At 39.1% G+C, this 15,600-nt stretch overlaps 1 protein-coding gene across 1 annotated transcript in view; it reads right to left on the minus strand.

Annotated features, from left to right (window-relative positions):
- Positions 1-15,600, minus strand: part of CSPP1 (centrosome and spindle pole associated protein 1) — a 97,421-nt gene that overhangs the window by 17,036 nt on the left and 64,785 nt on the right. Inside the window, exons 15-21 of the mRNA XM_074319130.1 lie at positions 15,303-15,415; positions 11,913-12,062; positions 11,364-11,510; positions 8,622-8,726; positions 6,972-7,038; positions 6,217-6,334; positions 1,443-1,582 (exon numbers count right to left, since the gene is read on the minus strand). Of these exons, the coding sequence (XP_074175231.1) occupies positions 1,443-1,582; positions 6,217-6,334; positions 6,972-7,038; positions 8,622-8,726; positions 11,364-11,510; positions 11,913-12,062; positions 15,303-15,415 (840 nt within the window). The remainder of the gene's footprint in view (positions 1-1,442; positions 1,583-6,216; positions 6,335-6,971; positions 7,039-8,621; positions 8,727-11,363; positions 11,511-11,912; positions 12,063-15,302; positions 15,416-15,600) is intronic.

A 15,600-nucleotide genomic window follows, 5' to 3' on the forward strand; every position in this document is an offset into this window, starting at 1 on the left:
ATGAGAACACACAAGCCGTGTACACACACTGTTAGCCTCAGAGCAATGAAGTCATCACATGCCCACCACCTGGAAAACCTGCACACACCCGGGAGAATGAAAAGGAAAGAAATAGTATCTTAGTTTATACTAAAACCACTTTTGACCTCACAGGTTCCATGACCAAACTCTGACACCCACTGGCGTCATAAAATGCCTGGAAGGGTGGTCACTTACTATTTATTGATAGTAAGTGATCAATAAATCATAGCATAAAAAAACAACTACGGTATATGTAACTGATGACACTTGTAAATCCAAGTAAAAGAAATCACAAAATTATATAACACAAGTATATCTTATTTTTTTGTTTTGTTTTTCGTTTGTTTGTTTGAATTAGGCTCAAAAGAAAATTAGAAAACATCCAAAATATTAATGGTGTATTTATATTTAGGTAGCTTAAGGAGAGTGATCTTTCTCTTTCCATCTTTCTGTGTTTAAAACTTTGTTTAATAAATATTACTTTTAAAAATATGAAAAAGAACAGTCTAAATTCTGGTTTATCTGGTATAGGTCCTATGAACACACATCCAACAATCGGCCTCCTCCACTCCAACACTTACCGGGTTGAATGCTCCTAAAGAAATACCACATAAAACACACTTTGGTGCCTGTACACGTTGTCAGTCTGCCAGGCCTCTGTACCTTGGCCATGCCACTTGCCGAATAAGCTTTCTCTCCTGCTCCTCCTACATCAAACCTTCTCTACAATCTTCCTTCAAAATCCTACGTGTCCTCCTGTCTACTCAGGGACCCTGCTCTTTCCAACAATCACTCCTTCCTCCTATAACATCTCTTCACATTAGCATCCAAAACATGCCTCCAGCTCTGGACTCGTCTCTCCTTCCCAGCCAAGCTTCTTCCAAGGGTCGTCTTCTGCTCATTGCTTCCAGCACTTGCCTCCTATTCAATCCTCAACCCAAAGTTAATTGGCTTCTGATTCCATAGAAAATTCCACAGAAAGATCTAGTTGATGTCCCCAATGGCCTGTGATCCAGCTGACACTTTCCATTACTCACCTTAGACAATGCCTCCTCGATACGGTCCCTGCCCTCAGCTCTCAGGACACCACGTTCTGCTTTTCCTCCAGTCACTCTGGCTTCTCCGCCTCAGTCTCTTTCCTGTGCTCATCTTGCTCCGTCCGCCCTCCATTCAGTTCCCAGTGCCATCCTTCACATCTGCCTTGCGCCCAAACCCACTATCTGCCCTCCTGAAGAAAACACTTAGCAAAGCCAAGCTTCATCTACCAGACTGGTCAACTGAAGAACTAGAGTGTAAGGACGTTTTATACATCAGCACAAAATATCACAAATAAAACTTCAGAAAAAGGGTACAACGTGTTTTATGATCCTTGAATGTGGGCAGAATGTTCTTGCTGTATCTTAAGACATCATTCTACTCACCTCTATCTTTCAGCTCACTGAAGTCCTGAATATTCTGGAAAGTAGTAGGGTCTAGGCCCTTCGGTGACTGTCTTCTGACCGGCGCTTGCAGCCGATGTCGGGCCATGTCAAAGATTCCCATGGGGTTCCGTTCTCTTCTCCTACAGATGTGACAGTCGTGATGAGCGTGTTGTATGGAAAGAAAATCTCAGTTCGCACTTCACTCAAGAAATCTGGCATCTTTCACCAGAATATTATAAAAGCTTACTCTAATATCTATTCTTTTAATCCCTTATATTAAAAAATAGGATATTTACAAGGTCACCATAATCTTTCAAAATGCTCAGCTGTAAAGTACCTTATTAGAAGAGAAGATGTAGTTTTACCTTAAAATGTTCCTGTAGTAGAAAGATCACAGTCTTTGAGGTAGAGAAAGATTCAAAGACGTGCTCTGCTATTTAGTAGCAGTTTGACCTTGATTTCATCCTCTGTAAGATGCAGGTACTGTCTACCCCTTTTAGTCTTGTGAGCATGAGAATTAAGTGAAATTATATATTGTAAAGTACCCAGCATAGTACTTCATAGTACTTGACAATTAGGTACTCAATAAATGTTACCTTCCCTAGCCTAAAATAGAAATTATACAGAAAAATATGGTATTAATGTGCTGCCCAATGTAACAGGTATTATCGACAGCCCCTAACACTGATTTTACAATAGGCTTTTGGGGAACTTTCTACGTAATTAACACTTTATTCCTGTGGCACCTAGGGAATTAATATAACAGGCGGGGAGCTTAGGAAGGGAGCCTTTTGCTAGGGCTTTGAGGGAGTGATGACGAGAGGACAGGGATGGGGGATGACATCTTGAGCCCTGAAAATGCAATACCACCAAGTATCTCCTGCTGCACCCTTCAGCACTAGGTGGCCCGTTTTGTACAATGCAGCTCTACGCTATGGGTGTAAGAGAGTTGGCCTGACTCCTGCCTTCGTTTCTTTATTCACTGAATCTTCCCTGGGCACCTAGAAGGGAGGAGTGTGTTCCCACAGCCAATGCCCCTGCTGGCCTGGAGTTTCCTTTAAGGGGAAGGATTCGCCAGGGCCACAAAACTACCTTCTCAAGGCTGACACAGGCCTCTACTAGGGAACCATCTAGGGTAATAGGAACTGCAATGGAGATGCATTAAAATGCAAAACTAATACTCAACAGGCTTCTAGAAGGCATTAAAATTCATGCCAATAGTTAAACAGGTGCTAAATTAGGAATTTGGTTATTAGATTTTCTATGCAGGGGAGCTGGCTGGTGTTTGCTTTGTGCCTAGCACACAGTAGGAGCTCAATAATGTGGTGAATTAAATAAAAGATTCTTTTTGTGAAACTATTAACAAAATTGGAATAAAGAACCAACCCTGAGATGTCTCTGATCACAATACATATTAAAAATTATACCAAACTAAACGTATTTAACCAATTCTTGCTAAATGATGGTAATTCTAACACATCTAACAATTTAGCGTGTAGAATTTACAAGGTACTTCCAAATGCATGTATTTATTTATTCTTCACTAGACTCTCATCCGGTAGAAATTATTATGTATGATTTGCAAATGAGAAAACTGAAAAGCTGACTGGTTTCTCTTTCTTAAATCATATTGGTTTGCCAAAAGAGAACACAGTTTTTAATTTATGAATGAAAATAAAATGTCAACAACCCATTATACTGAAATTAAATATGCATGTTTAGAATGTGGAAAGCTGCAATAGTTAAGGCATTTATAATATCATAAAAGTAAGTACAGAAAAACTGCGCTGATCTCTCAATTACGTAGTAGTAGTTGACCTGCTATGGAAGAATTATGGGAAATTACCACCTTGGGCTAACAGTTCATTATCTAGCCAGTCTATCGCTTGAAATGTCCTCACCTTGTTTACGTAGCCAGAACACGCTTGGAGAATACCAACAAAAATCTAAGCAAAGCAAAACTAGGCAGGTTAACACGCTACAGGAAAATCCTCCCACCCACTGAAGGAGTCAGGGACAGCAGCATGATCTTAATTTACATACAAATTGACGGATACAGAACCACCACAGTCTGACTCAGCTGACATATACGCTGTCTAGCTCCGCCCACTAAGAGGCCCTAGAAGCACTGACATCCGGGAGCAGCAACACACCCAGCTCCACACTCAGCTTCTAAACCTCCTGCCCCACGAGGAACCGGGGCCCGGCGGAGAAGTGGCTGATTCTAGGGCAGGGGCAGGGGCAATACAAGGTGATGCTCATGCACCAGCTAGTGCCAGAAAGGACGGCAGTGCTCAAAAAACAAAAGGATGGGGACACGTCAGAGGGACACAGGCGTCAACCCTGGAAGAGTTCCAATGGCCAAAGCCGCGACAATCTGAGCAACAACATAAATAATGGAGTGCTGGATAATAACCCAAAATACAAAATATACATGAGAAGGCAGTGATATAAATAAATGATTGAATAAATAATGAAGGAAGAAAGAAATCTTTCTTACAGAAGACTTCTAAAAACACACTATGTAGATAACACCCTGTCTCGGAGATGGAGCGTAATCCCACCCTCCCCACTCCTAGTGATTGGCGTCCAAAGAAGAGAAACTCTGAGGTGGAGACACCTGGCAGATAATACGGTAACCAAGTGAGAAAGGTTCCCATCCCAGGGGCGTCATGTGGATGCCGTGTGCCCGTGGGGTGGGGTGGTGATGGTGATGTGATGTGATGAGCGGGACGCCCTGTGCTATCATTTCCCAAAACCCTTAACCCCAGTCTAATCAGGAGAAAACATGAGAGGAGCCCCTCCCGTACATTGTTCCATCAGGGGCAACAAGGGCAGACTGACAGACCGCCCCACACAGACAGACAGGCACAACAACTGAATGCAGTGTGGCCGTCTGCAGCGACTGGCTCGTGGAACAGAAAGAGGACAGTAACAGAAAAACTGGAGACAAAAAAAAAACAACTGGCAATTTAGTTAGTAGTAACATTTCAAGGTCGGCTTCTTGATTGTGACAAGTGTACCCTGGTAAGGGCTGATGTCAACAGGCAAACTGGGTGCGGGGCATATGGAAACTCTGTACTATGTCTGCAAGTTTTATATCATCTAAAATTATGTCAAAATTGACTGTTTCGTTTTTTAAAAAATAAACATCCTTTAAAGAAAGTGTGGTACTTATCCACTACATGGATTTCATAACCCACTAAAAGACCGCAACCTACAGTTTGAAGAACATTGATTTAGAAAATGTATGAGTCCTTTTGGCAAAAAAGATCAAATATTTGGTAGTCTGTAGGTTACCCTGCTGGAAAATAAGTACTTCAGAAAACAACCCATTGTAGAAGGAAAATGTAAAAAATAGCTTTCAAATGAAATTGTCTGATTATTTCAACTCTGAAATCTTCCATTCCTGTATCACTTTTCTCACAAGGACTAAATTCCTGTGCCTGACTTTATAGAAGCCTCAGAAAGGAAAGTAAGTAGATTGTTTTTAACACTGTCTACTCTATGTCTTCTTCTAGTCTTTCAACTGTCCCTTTCCTATCTTGGACTCCCTGTCATTGGATTAGCAGACACCATGCCGCTGGCATCCTTCTGCCTTGTGCACATAAAGTCCCAATTAGCCAATTACTTTTCACTGATTTCTGCAGTGAGACAATCCATCCTAAAGACAGAGCTTAAAAAATGGCCTGCCCCCAGTCCAGATTTCTCATTAAGTCTAACCCTAGTAAACATTGCATGGTTAGGGATACCGTGTTTTCCCGAAAATGAGACCTAGCCAGACCATCAGCTCTAATGCGTCTTTTGGAGCAAAAATTAATATAGGACTCAGTCTTATATATGGTCTTATAGAAAACTAAGGCCGGGTCTTATATTAATATATTAATTTCTGCTCCAAAAGACTCATTAGAGCTGATGGTCTGGCTAGGTCTCATTTTCGTGGAAACACGGTAGTATTTTTGGTTTTCCTTCAAGAAAGTACTATTTCTTTCTTCTTTATCTTTCTTCCTCTCCCTCCCAACTCTTCTGTCAACACGCCACTATCATCACTACTGCCATAAATATATTTATTATTGGCAGTAAAAAAGGACAATTACAATGCTCAACTTAAACACTTCATATTAGGTTAAATAATCATTAAATATACCATATTTTCACAGTGAATAAACTCAACAATTGTGGATAACTGTTTTACGACGGCAACTTTATCTACATAAAATTGAAGAATGTGAATAAAAAAACACGTGAGTTAATTTTAAAAATAGTTGCTTTGCCAACAAAAGAAAAGAAAACCTACCACGTACTACAAACACAAATAGATTCTAAAAATCATATATGATTTTGTATTAGTTGCACTGAGTCCCTCCATTAGAATATAATTATTTAGCTACATTTCTATTGGGAGAAAAGGCTATTTCAGTCATTACAATTTCACCAACAATCTGTTAAAAACTTTTTTTAAGCATGCAAACTACCATGCTTATTTCCCCAAAAATAACACCTGACTGGAAAAGAAGCCCTAGCATGATTTTTCAGGATGACATCCCCTGAACATAAGCCCTAATGCATGTTTTGGAGCAAAAATTAATATAAGACCCGGCCTTATTTTGGGGGAAACACGGTACATCTTCTAATACAGGTGGCTTTACAGTACAGATAAATTAACCTGTTCGAAACCTGTACAATTACTGGATACATTCTGATTGACATATGATCCCTTTTCCAAAACATGAAAGAATTCAATAATAAATGAGAAATGCAGTTTGAAACTTGCCTTATATGAATTTCATCATCACTGTCCATGTGTAGCAAGCGCCCTTGCAGACGCCGCTCTTCACTACGAAGCTGTTTTCTCATTTCTGATAATTCCATAATCACATTTTTTTTCTCCTCTGCAAATTCCCATTGGTGAGTAAAAAAATAAGAAAGAGACAAAAGGTTAAACATTAAAACATAACCTGACCTACAAAGCTAAGATGCTCAGAGAGATATTTTTATGGAAGTTGTTTTTAATGCTTTACATGTACAGGTCATATTTATCAACATCATTAAGACCTACAAACACATTTCTGATAATACCGGAATTTCCAAAGTTAGGAAATATTCTCGGGGGCGAGTGCAGCTGTAAAGGGGCAGCACAGTGGGGTTGCCATGGTGATGGGACAGCTCTGTCCCTTGGTTGTGCGGTGGAATTATACGTGTATAATTACACATGATAAAAACTCACAGAACACCCACACAAACATAATCGTACATGTGTGAGTACATGCAAGGCCCGGGGAAGCCTGATGAGGGTCTGGAGTGCTCCAGCGTCGGTGTCCGTCCAGTTGTGACGGTTTCCTGGCTGTGACAGTTTCCTGGCTGTGATGCTGTGCTATGTATGTAAGATGTTATCACTGAGGGAACTGGGGAGGGTACCCAGGACCGCTCTACCTCTCTACTGTTTTGCAACCTTCTAGGAGTCCCATGATTATTTCAGAATAAAAAGTTAACAAACAGTCTAGGTTCCAGGTTTACCCTTAACTCTACCTTCGGCACGGAGCTGATTCTTCCTGGCAGGTACCGGAGGAGACTGCGCCCGGGACACGGAACGTTCCTGTTTAACAGTCATGACAGATACACTTAGTGGGTCTTCCTACTAAGAAGCTTTTCAGAGCAATTTCTGAACATCACTGTATGTGAAAGAAAGCAGACTCCCCACTCTCCTACCATGAACTTACCTACATCCGTTTTCCCTTCCCACAACGGCAGTCCTTGCTCTCCTCCCAACGGTAACTTCCACCTGTGAGCGCTGCACCTGACCCGTGACTCCCATCGCATCCAGCAGTTGGTCCCCTTGCTCCACCGTCTTCCTCTCTCCAAGCACCTTCCTCTCAGCAATGCTTAAAAATCTCTCCCTTCTTTACAAAAAGGTCTTGCCTCACCCTCCAGCACTACCCACTGTCCCTTTTAGAGCCAGGCTCCTTTGAATCGTAAGTGCAGTAAGTTCGGTGTCTGCGTCCTGATTTCCGTCCACTCTGCACCTCACAGCGACTGCCTTTGCTCCCACAATCCACTGACACTGCTCCCTCCAAAGTCACCAGGGATCTCAAGGGACACACTCAATCGGCTTTACATGGCCTGTAGCCACTGCCATCATTGCCACTCTGTCACTTTCCGTCTCTTATTTCCTTTCTCTGCTTCTTAAATGTTGGGAATTCTCTACTGTTCCATCTTCAGCCCGCTTTCCTTCCCCCGAACTCATCCGAGACGGTCTCCATACACAGTAAACACCACTATCTCTCTCCTAAATATATCTGGACACTACCACCCCTTCTCAGTTCTAATTGTCACTGCCTTCGTTTAGGTCCTCAAACTCGCACATCTGGACTTCTGCAAAAGATCCTGGCCTCCGAAATATATCTCCATGTGGCTGCCTGAGAGAACCTTATGCAAGACAAGATGGCCACGTCATTTTCCTATTTAAACATTACAATCCTGTCCATCCATTACCTACCACGGACTTACTAAATCAGAATCTGAGAGGGTGGGATTCCAGAAGATGTTCTAATACATGCCTTTGTCTATTCTGGTCATTAACTGTTTGGCATCCACCAGCCTATGGCTTCAAGTCAAACCCATCGCACTCCATCCAATAGCCTGCATGTGTGTGACCTCCCCCTCCTGGGCCACCATGCCCGTCGTCCTCAAGCCCGACTAATCCACGGTGCATCCGCCATCTGTGCCAGCTGCTTACTTCCCTCCACACTTTTGCACCTGCTCGAAGTCCCTCACCCTCCTCTTTCTGGCAAATTCCTACTCATTCTTCAAGAATCAATTCAAGGATCAACCCTTCTGAAACATTTTCCCGGCTCTCTTTTGATTGTAGCTCAGTCTAAAGTATAAGGGACTTCAGTAGCATAACTCCAGCTAGCTAGATGATACATCACCAAAGAAAAGGTCTTCTTGAGGGCCCGGACAAGAACCATGTGCTAAATTCTGATTTCTCCAAAGATTTTAACTTTAGGACACCAAGTATTATCAGTTACAACAGACACAGCAAATTAATGTAGACATTATTTATATTTCAGATCTGAAAAAATCTAACCTAGCTAAATATGTGAATAGGAAAACCTCTTTTAATTTCCCCAATCCAAAATTACTTAGTAAGATGAAAAAATGAAAAGAAAAAGTATATACCTGCATAAAGGAACTTATAATGCTGTCAACTGAAGGAGGTCTTTGCAGTTTGCTTGCAATTTTGTTCTGAAGAGCAGGAACTACGGGAGAAGGCTGTCTCAAGTGCTGAAACAAAGAAAGAAGCTAGCTAGACCGCAATAAATATATGTATATATACACACAATCACACACATGGACACATGTGAGTGTGTGCACACATACACCTCTGGTAATTAACAGGACCACCTAAGAAGTTCAGAATGTCATTGCATTTATATAGTAAAATATTTTTCACCAAAACAGTCAGAAAAACCATTACATAAAATCAAATATCAGTTATGATAAACATAAATGGATTGAGATGTCCTTATTAAAAGAATATGACTCTCAGATCAGGGTAAAAAAATTCAACAAACTTAAGTAAAGCAATAGCATACCAAATATTAGAAAAGCAATAAAAACAAAAAATATAACCGAAGTGAAAAATTATCTTAATAATAAAAAGAAATAGGACAATACAATAAACAAACAAAACCCCTTTTCTGGAAAATATAAATCAATATTTAAAATCTAAATTTCCTCATCATCAAGAGCATCATGGATGAAGGAATTTTCCAGATCACAATAGGGTTCTATGTCTCCACATGAAAATAAAACAGGATTTCAGTTCACAGTGTAATAAAGCTAACAGTTCCCAAGTTCACATTAAAATCAAAATACAAAAACATAAAAACTCCCAACAAAATGCAATAATAATTATCTGGGTAAAAAATCTCTCCAAACCATAGTATACGTGTGGATGTTAAATTGTTCATTTTGCACAATAGAAAATCAAATATTACAAATCAGTGGTGACTTTGATAAAATTAGAAATATATGAAAGAGAAAGTTTTTTTTAAAAAACCTCTAGGTGACCACAAACAAAATTATAAAGACAATATAAACCTTCTAGAGAACAGTAGAGGATGAACAAAGCATAGTCCACATAATAAGAAAACAACTATCAAGGAAGCAAAACAAAAAGTCTAATTCAATTAATATAATCAAATATACTGGTTATGATAAACAAATGGATTTAGATATCCCTATCTAAAAGATTGTAACTCTCAATTAGGGTAAAAATACAAATTCAAAAAATTAAATAAATATACATGTTAGCTGAAAAATAAAAAAAATGGTGACACAAATAAAAACTAAGAGTACACAAAAATATATATCAGACATACATAAATGAAAAAAAAATGATAGCTAGTAATGACAATTTCAGAATTAAGGTTCAACAGATTAAATGGATCAAAGCTGGTTTAAAAGTGTATGGTAATTCACAATTAAACTTTACCACTTACAAAATTATACATTCCCAAGAAATACCATTTTTTCTTTAAAAAAATAAGACACTGGAGGAAACACAATTGTGGGAAACTAACAAATCTCATTCTTAAATAATCTATTTTACAATAAAACATTCTCTGTGTTTTCTACTCAATTTTGTTGTACTACTACTCTGCAAAAACTTAAAAAGTTAAAAAAACTTAAACAGTTAAATAGTTATATTTGAACAACATACCTTAAAAGGCTTAACAAATATATATCCAACTTTATATCCTAAGAATGAAGACTACTGCCTAACATTCCTAGAACACTAAAAATAAACATAATAAAAAATGCAGATCTTGACTTATAAATTCTCTCAATGTTTTAGCAAATTCTAATTCTCATAATCTTGCTGAATAGTTACCATTTTTATCACCATAAAATCCTGGCCTGAGAAGTCAGATCATGTACTTGAACCAATCAGAAATGGCTCACGTCACCTACTGTTGGTTACACACTGGACAGTGGACCAAACCACATAAATACACCAGAGGATCCCACTGGTAAAAAGCGATCTTTTTTGCAAATCCTGCTTAGAAGAAATGTTCGTATATATCTAAATTTCTAAAAACAATTTTCTTAAATTGGGCCAAAACTACAAGACATACAGGGGTTTTCAAAGTGTGGTCCAAAGGCCGGAGGCATCCGAACCCCTAAAGATGCTTACAGATTCCTGGACTGCCTCAGACTCTGTAAATCAGGCCCTTTGTAGGTGAGACCCAGGCACATGCATTTGTAACATGACAGTTATACATATAGAATTTTAAATACGGCTTTGAAATATGAGCACCGGTGTATACTGTATCTCTAAGGGCCAACTGGCTTTCTACAGAGAAAAGCTCTGTCTAGTAACTTTGATCCACGCACTGAACTGGGAACATGAACCCTCCATCTCAGAGACACGGACTTCAAACCAGCCTCTGGTGAGCCATCAGTTTTTCTTCTGAAGCTTGCAATCCATCGTGGACAAATGTGTACACAGAGAGAACAAATTACTAGATAAATGAAAAACTTTAAAGGACGTTACACAATTCAAGCCCAACTTTTGTCTTACTAGATTCAGCAGACAGAAAATTACTCTGACAAATTGACAAAAATAGGTTTCCCAACACTTGTTCTCAATTTCTGCATTGCTCTTGTCATGAACGGTTCAGAGGGTGCTGGTCCAGACCCTGGGAACAAAACGAAGCTGCCTAAGTCAACCCATTCCATTCAAAGCAGGGACACGGGCTCCAAAGGAGGTCCAGTGTGGCGCCAGACGCAGCGGTCGGCAGAAGTGAGGGCCTGAGCACCTCCCCCGCTCTCTCCCTGAGGCTACCAGCTCCACAACGCTCAGCGTGAAAGTGGGTTAAACTATAGGCTTAGCTGACATTTTTGTCTGAAACTTACCTTTGTTTCTTCCCCAATTGTATTTTCTCTTTCATAATAGTGCTGAAGTTGTAGGTTATGTTTTTCTTCTTCTTCTTTCTTCTTTCTTTCAGCTTCTTTTCGTCTTTCTTCAGCTAACCGAATAAGCTCTTCGTTTTTTAGCCTTTGCTTTAAAATAAAGAGAAAAACATATATGCTCCACACATACATCCTATAGTCCATTCAAAAATTTGCTGCCTGATTTGAAATAAAGAGATGCAAAACTGAAGATATAGATGATATAGTGTTCTAAAACATAAAGACGTTGTACTCGTAACAATAAAATGTCAGACATCTTTTAGAACATTCTTAGTTAGCCTGAACTATTTTTTGGTTTAAAAAAGTCATCACTTATCTCTTTTCTTAACTTACTCCTTCACATATAATATCCAGTGAATGAATACTGATCTGGTAATTTCTAAATATACTCCAAGACCAGTCTCCTATGTAAGTAACACACATCTTTTCAAGTCAAAATAAAAATTTCACTTCCAAGCTAAGTAGAAAAATAGAGTAGGAAGAACACGGCACCTCCTCCTCCTTCTCCCTTTTCTTTTCCTGTTCCTCTTCATACTCTTGCTGGATTCGTGCCCTCTGTTCTGCGAGCCGTTTCTCTTCCTTTTCTTCTTCAATTCTCAGTCTCTCTCGCTCTGCTTCCTCTCTTTTTTTCTTTTCCTCAATCTAAAGAATCAAACCTAGTTATTTCTTTGTAAACTATTGAAAAGTTAGAATACCACTTAGTTTGTCTGAGTATTGTATGAATTCAACATTTGTGTCCTCTTTTTGCAAGTTAATTAAGTTCCTAAATATTTCAGTTGGCTGTATTTTATTAGGGACGCTACATGATGTGATGCTAAGAGCTATGCGTGACATGCCAGCTCCACCCAAGACTTACAAACTATGTGTGACCTTAAGAAACTCTCTTGTTCAGTTTTCTCATCTGGTAAAAAGAATTATTAATGTCTACACCTCAAAAGAGTACTCAAAGAATTGAAGTGAAAAATGTATGCAAAAAACATAAAAGTTCCTCCAAAAACAGAAGGTATGCAGTACATAATCCATAATGACGTTATTCTATAACTATTGCTACTATATGTCTCAAAGTTCCTTGGCTTTATAAGTATCCTGAAACAACAGTAAAATCAATATTTTAGCATTCAATCATTTTTTTATGCAAGAATCCCTCCCTAGAATAGAATGGCCTTTCTTCTTTCCTATCTACTGACAAGTTGTAAGGTGAAAGAGGTTAGCCACAGGGATTCATAATTAAGTTTCATCTTGAATGCCACCTGGGTCATTCAGTACTGAATACTCGGGGGATATTCAAAGGCAGGCCATTCAGGTCCAAGATTTGAAAGGAAGGCAGCCCTAAGAGAGAGTCTACGTCCTCCATGAATGAGCAGGGCAGCAGAGGTGCTGGTACTCACGATACTGGCATCAGGTACCAACAGATTTTAGTTACTCTTAAATATGGATTGACTGTGGCTACCTAGATTTTTACTGTTCTCGTCTGCATTGTGTCTAGCTTCAAGACTGTTATATCTAGTGCTGTCCATCTTTTGAGCTATAAGAACTTTCATCTTCTTACATGTCCCATGATTTCACATGCTAGGGCTTCTTCCATTCTTCTTTCACACATCACTATTAAATATGCACAATCCTAATATTTAGTACTAAGCAGGGTGCACAGAATCACTTCTTCAATGACAACATACTTAGAGAAAACATCATTTCTGATCTATACTCGTACAACAAAACCTCACATCGGACATTGTTCCCCTTTGTCTTACTCCATGAAAAAAAAAAGCCATCATCACAGGGTCAGTTCTCCACAAAGTTTCCCCGTCAATGATCACACACCCAGTGAGCCCACGGAAATACCATCCAACGGAAATGCCACACAGTTCAACAGAAAGGGGAAAGCTATATGCTGGGTGAGTGGTTTTTAATCTCCATGATACAAAAGTGCTTCAAGGGTCATGCAAATATTTTATTAAATGTATTCTTTTTAAAGCTGTAATTTAAAATGTTATCTAAACATTCACGTTATTTACCAAATTTTAACCACACGAAAACTTCTGCTTCCTGAACTTGACCTAACGATCTAATTATTTGTGCAGACATGGAGCGAAGGCCACTCTGGCCATCCTGGTGAACATTTTACAACATTTCTTTTAACACTTAAGTTTGGGGATCCTTCTTGTCTAGCACTATACTGTTGATAATAATAATAAATACCATAAATACTAAGAGGCAGCTACCAGAAAACCTGCAAGCACCATCTGAGAGCAGTCCACCCACAGGCACACTGAGGGTTGGTGGGGAGACCTGACAGCTGAACTCCCTCTGAAACTAACCCCATCAAAGCTTCCTCCATCACTAGTGTTTTTTCCAGCGGGAAAGACTACTCCTAGAGCGCCTAGAAATATTAAGTTCGGAAGCTACAGATGTGATAAAGTCAGGGGACTTGGGTTCAAGCACTGGCCTCACCATTTGCTAGCTCTGCCATGACGCTTGAGACTTAACCCGTTTCAGTTGCGTGTCATAAAATAAAATATCTTCCTCAGCGAGTTTTGAGGTTTAATGAAATACTATCTGTAAAAGAATCTTACAAACAATAACAGGCTACACAATTGCAAGATTTTGTTTATTTATTTACTTCCGGAATTCTACCCTAGACCATGCCAGCACTCACTAAGTACAACAGGAGTTACTTACATTTGGACTTGCTGTCATTATGGGCCCCATCCCACAGGGTCTTTCAAGTTCAACAAGTGACTCATGACCCTCAATCTGCTGCTACCTGACTTCTGTGGCCAGTACCCTGCGGGCCTCTTACTTTGGGCATGTCTATTCATTCTGTCAACGCGTAGGAAGGGTTTCCATCCACTTCCACTATTACCACTCTTAGTAAAATGCCCCTGCTTCCAATGCTAATCCTCCAATAATACACCCCAAACATTGATGCCAGATCAATCCTCCCTAGCACTGCACCTATTATGCCCCTGCTGTATGTAGGAGTCCACAATAATTAGGATCAGAAAAATGGTATGTTTGAGGAGAATCTCTTTAAGAGGAATTTAAGAGGTTGGTATTGGATATGCAGCCTTCAATGTCAGACTAAGGAATTAGGACAATTCCTGTAGAAAAAAAAAAGCTACAGCAGGTTTTTGAGTAAAAAAGAAGAACGCGTGAAGTCATTCCAAAAGATTAACCACAGGATTAATCTGACATGGGATGTAAATGTCGGCGGGGAGGGGAGGGAAGAGAAGAAACTGAGTCCCTCAGGGGCAGGCCTCTCATCCATCTCAGGCTCCCTGCCCAAGGGGTGGGGACAGTATGGGAGCTCAGCAAGTCCCTGCTTCATAAACACTGGGTGCTCCAGTGTCAGTGTCTGCCCATGGGCATTCCTATTTGTTTACATACATACATGTGGCAAATAACTGCAAAATGCGATTACATCTCATTTTTATTTATTTACAATCTACACTACTGAGTCAAGAATATAAAAACTTTTGGAAAAAAATTATTTATTTTCTACCAACACATAAGTTTCTAGAAAGACTAATTCTATACCTAATAGGTGAACATTTTATTGTCTTTAAGTTTTAGAAATTTCATCACTCTTGAGCAATTAATGATTTAATAAAGTCTAGAAAAAATTAAGTCAACTGATATACCTAGCATGTCTGCATGGCTCCTGATTCCTTTTTCAGATATGTGACATAATCAATTTTAGTACCTATATCATATATATATATATATATATATATATATATATATATATATATATGTATATGTATATATATATATATATATATGCATGGCATTATTCTTTATCCTATGGATAAAATCTTTCCAAGTTTAGTTTGTTAAAACTCTTAATGAAACTTTGAAACTATGACCAAACAAGTATTTCACCTGAAAACGAAGAAAATTCTTGTATAATTCTTGCTGTTTAATCTGAAGTTCAGTTGGAGGCTCACCAAATATATTTCCCCGAGCAAAAGGAGAGCTCTGTGTTTGCATATGACCTTGAAAGAGAAATATTGCAAAAACATACCATTAGCCAATCCTTAGAAAATGTAAATTAAGTGTTAAAGAATGAAGTTTGCTACTAAATTCATATTTTGAAAAATTGTGCCAAATACAGAAGTCCAGAGGTTATAATCAGAAAAGGAAGGCTGAAGTTAGAATCTGAAGACCAGATGAAAAGCAA

Source organism: Rhinolophus sinicus, linkage group LG14, assembly GCF_036562045.2.
Source record: "Rhinolophus sinicus isolate RSC01 linkage group LG14, ASM3656204v1, whole genome shotgun sequence".
NCBI classification, from domain to species: Eukaryota; Metazoa; Chordata; class Mammalia; order Chiroptera; family Rhinolophidae; genus Rhinolophus; species Rhinolophus sinicus.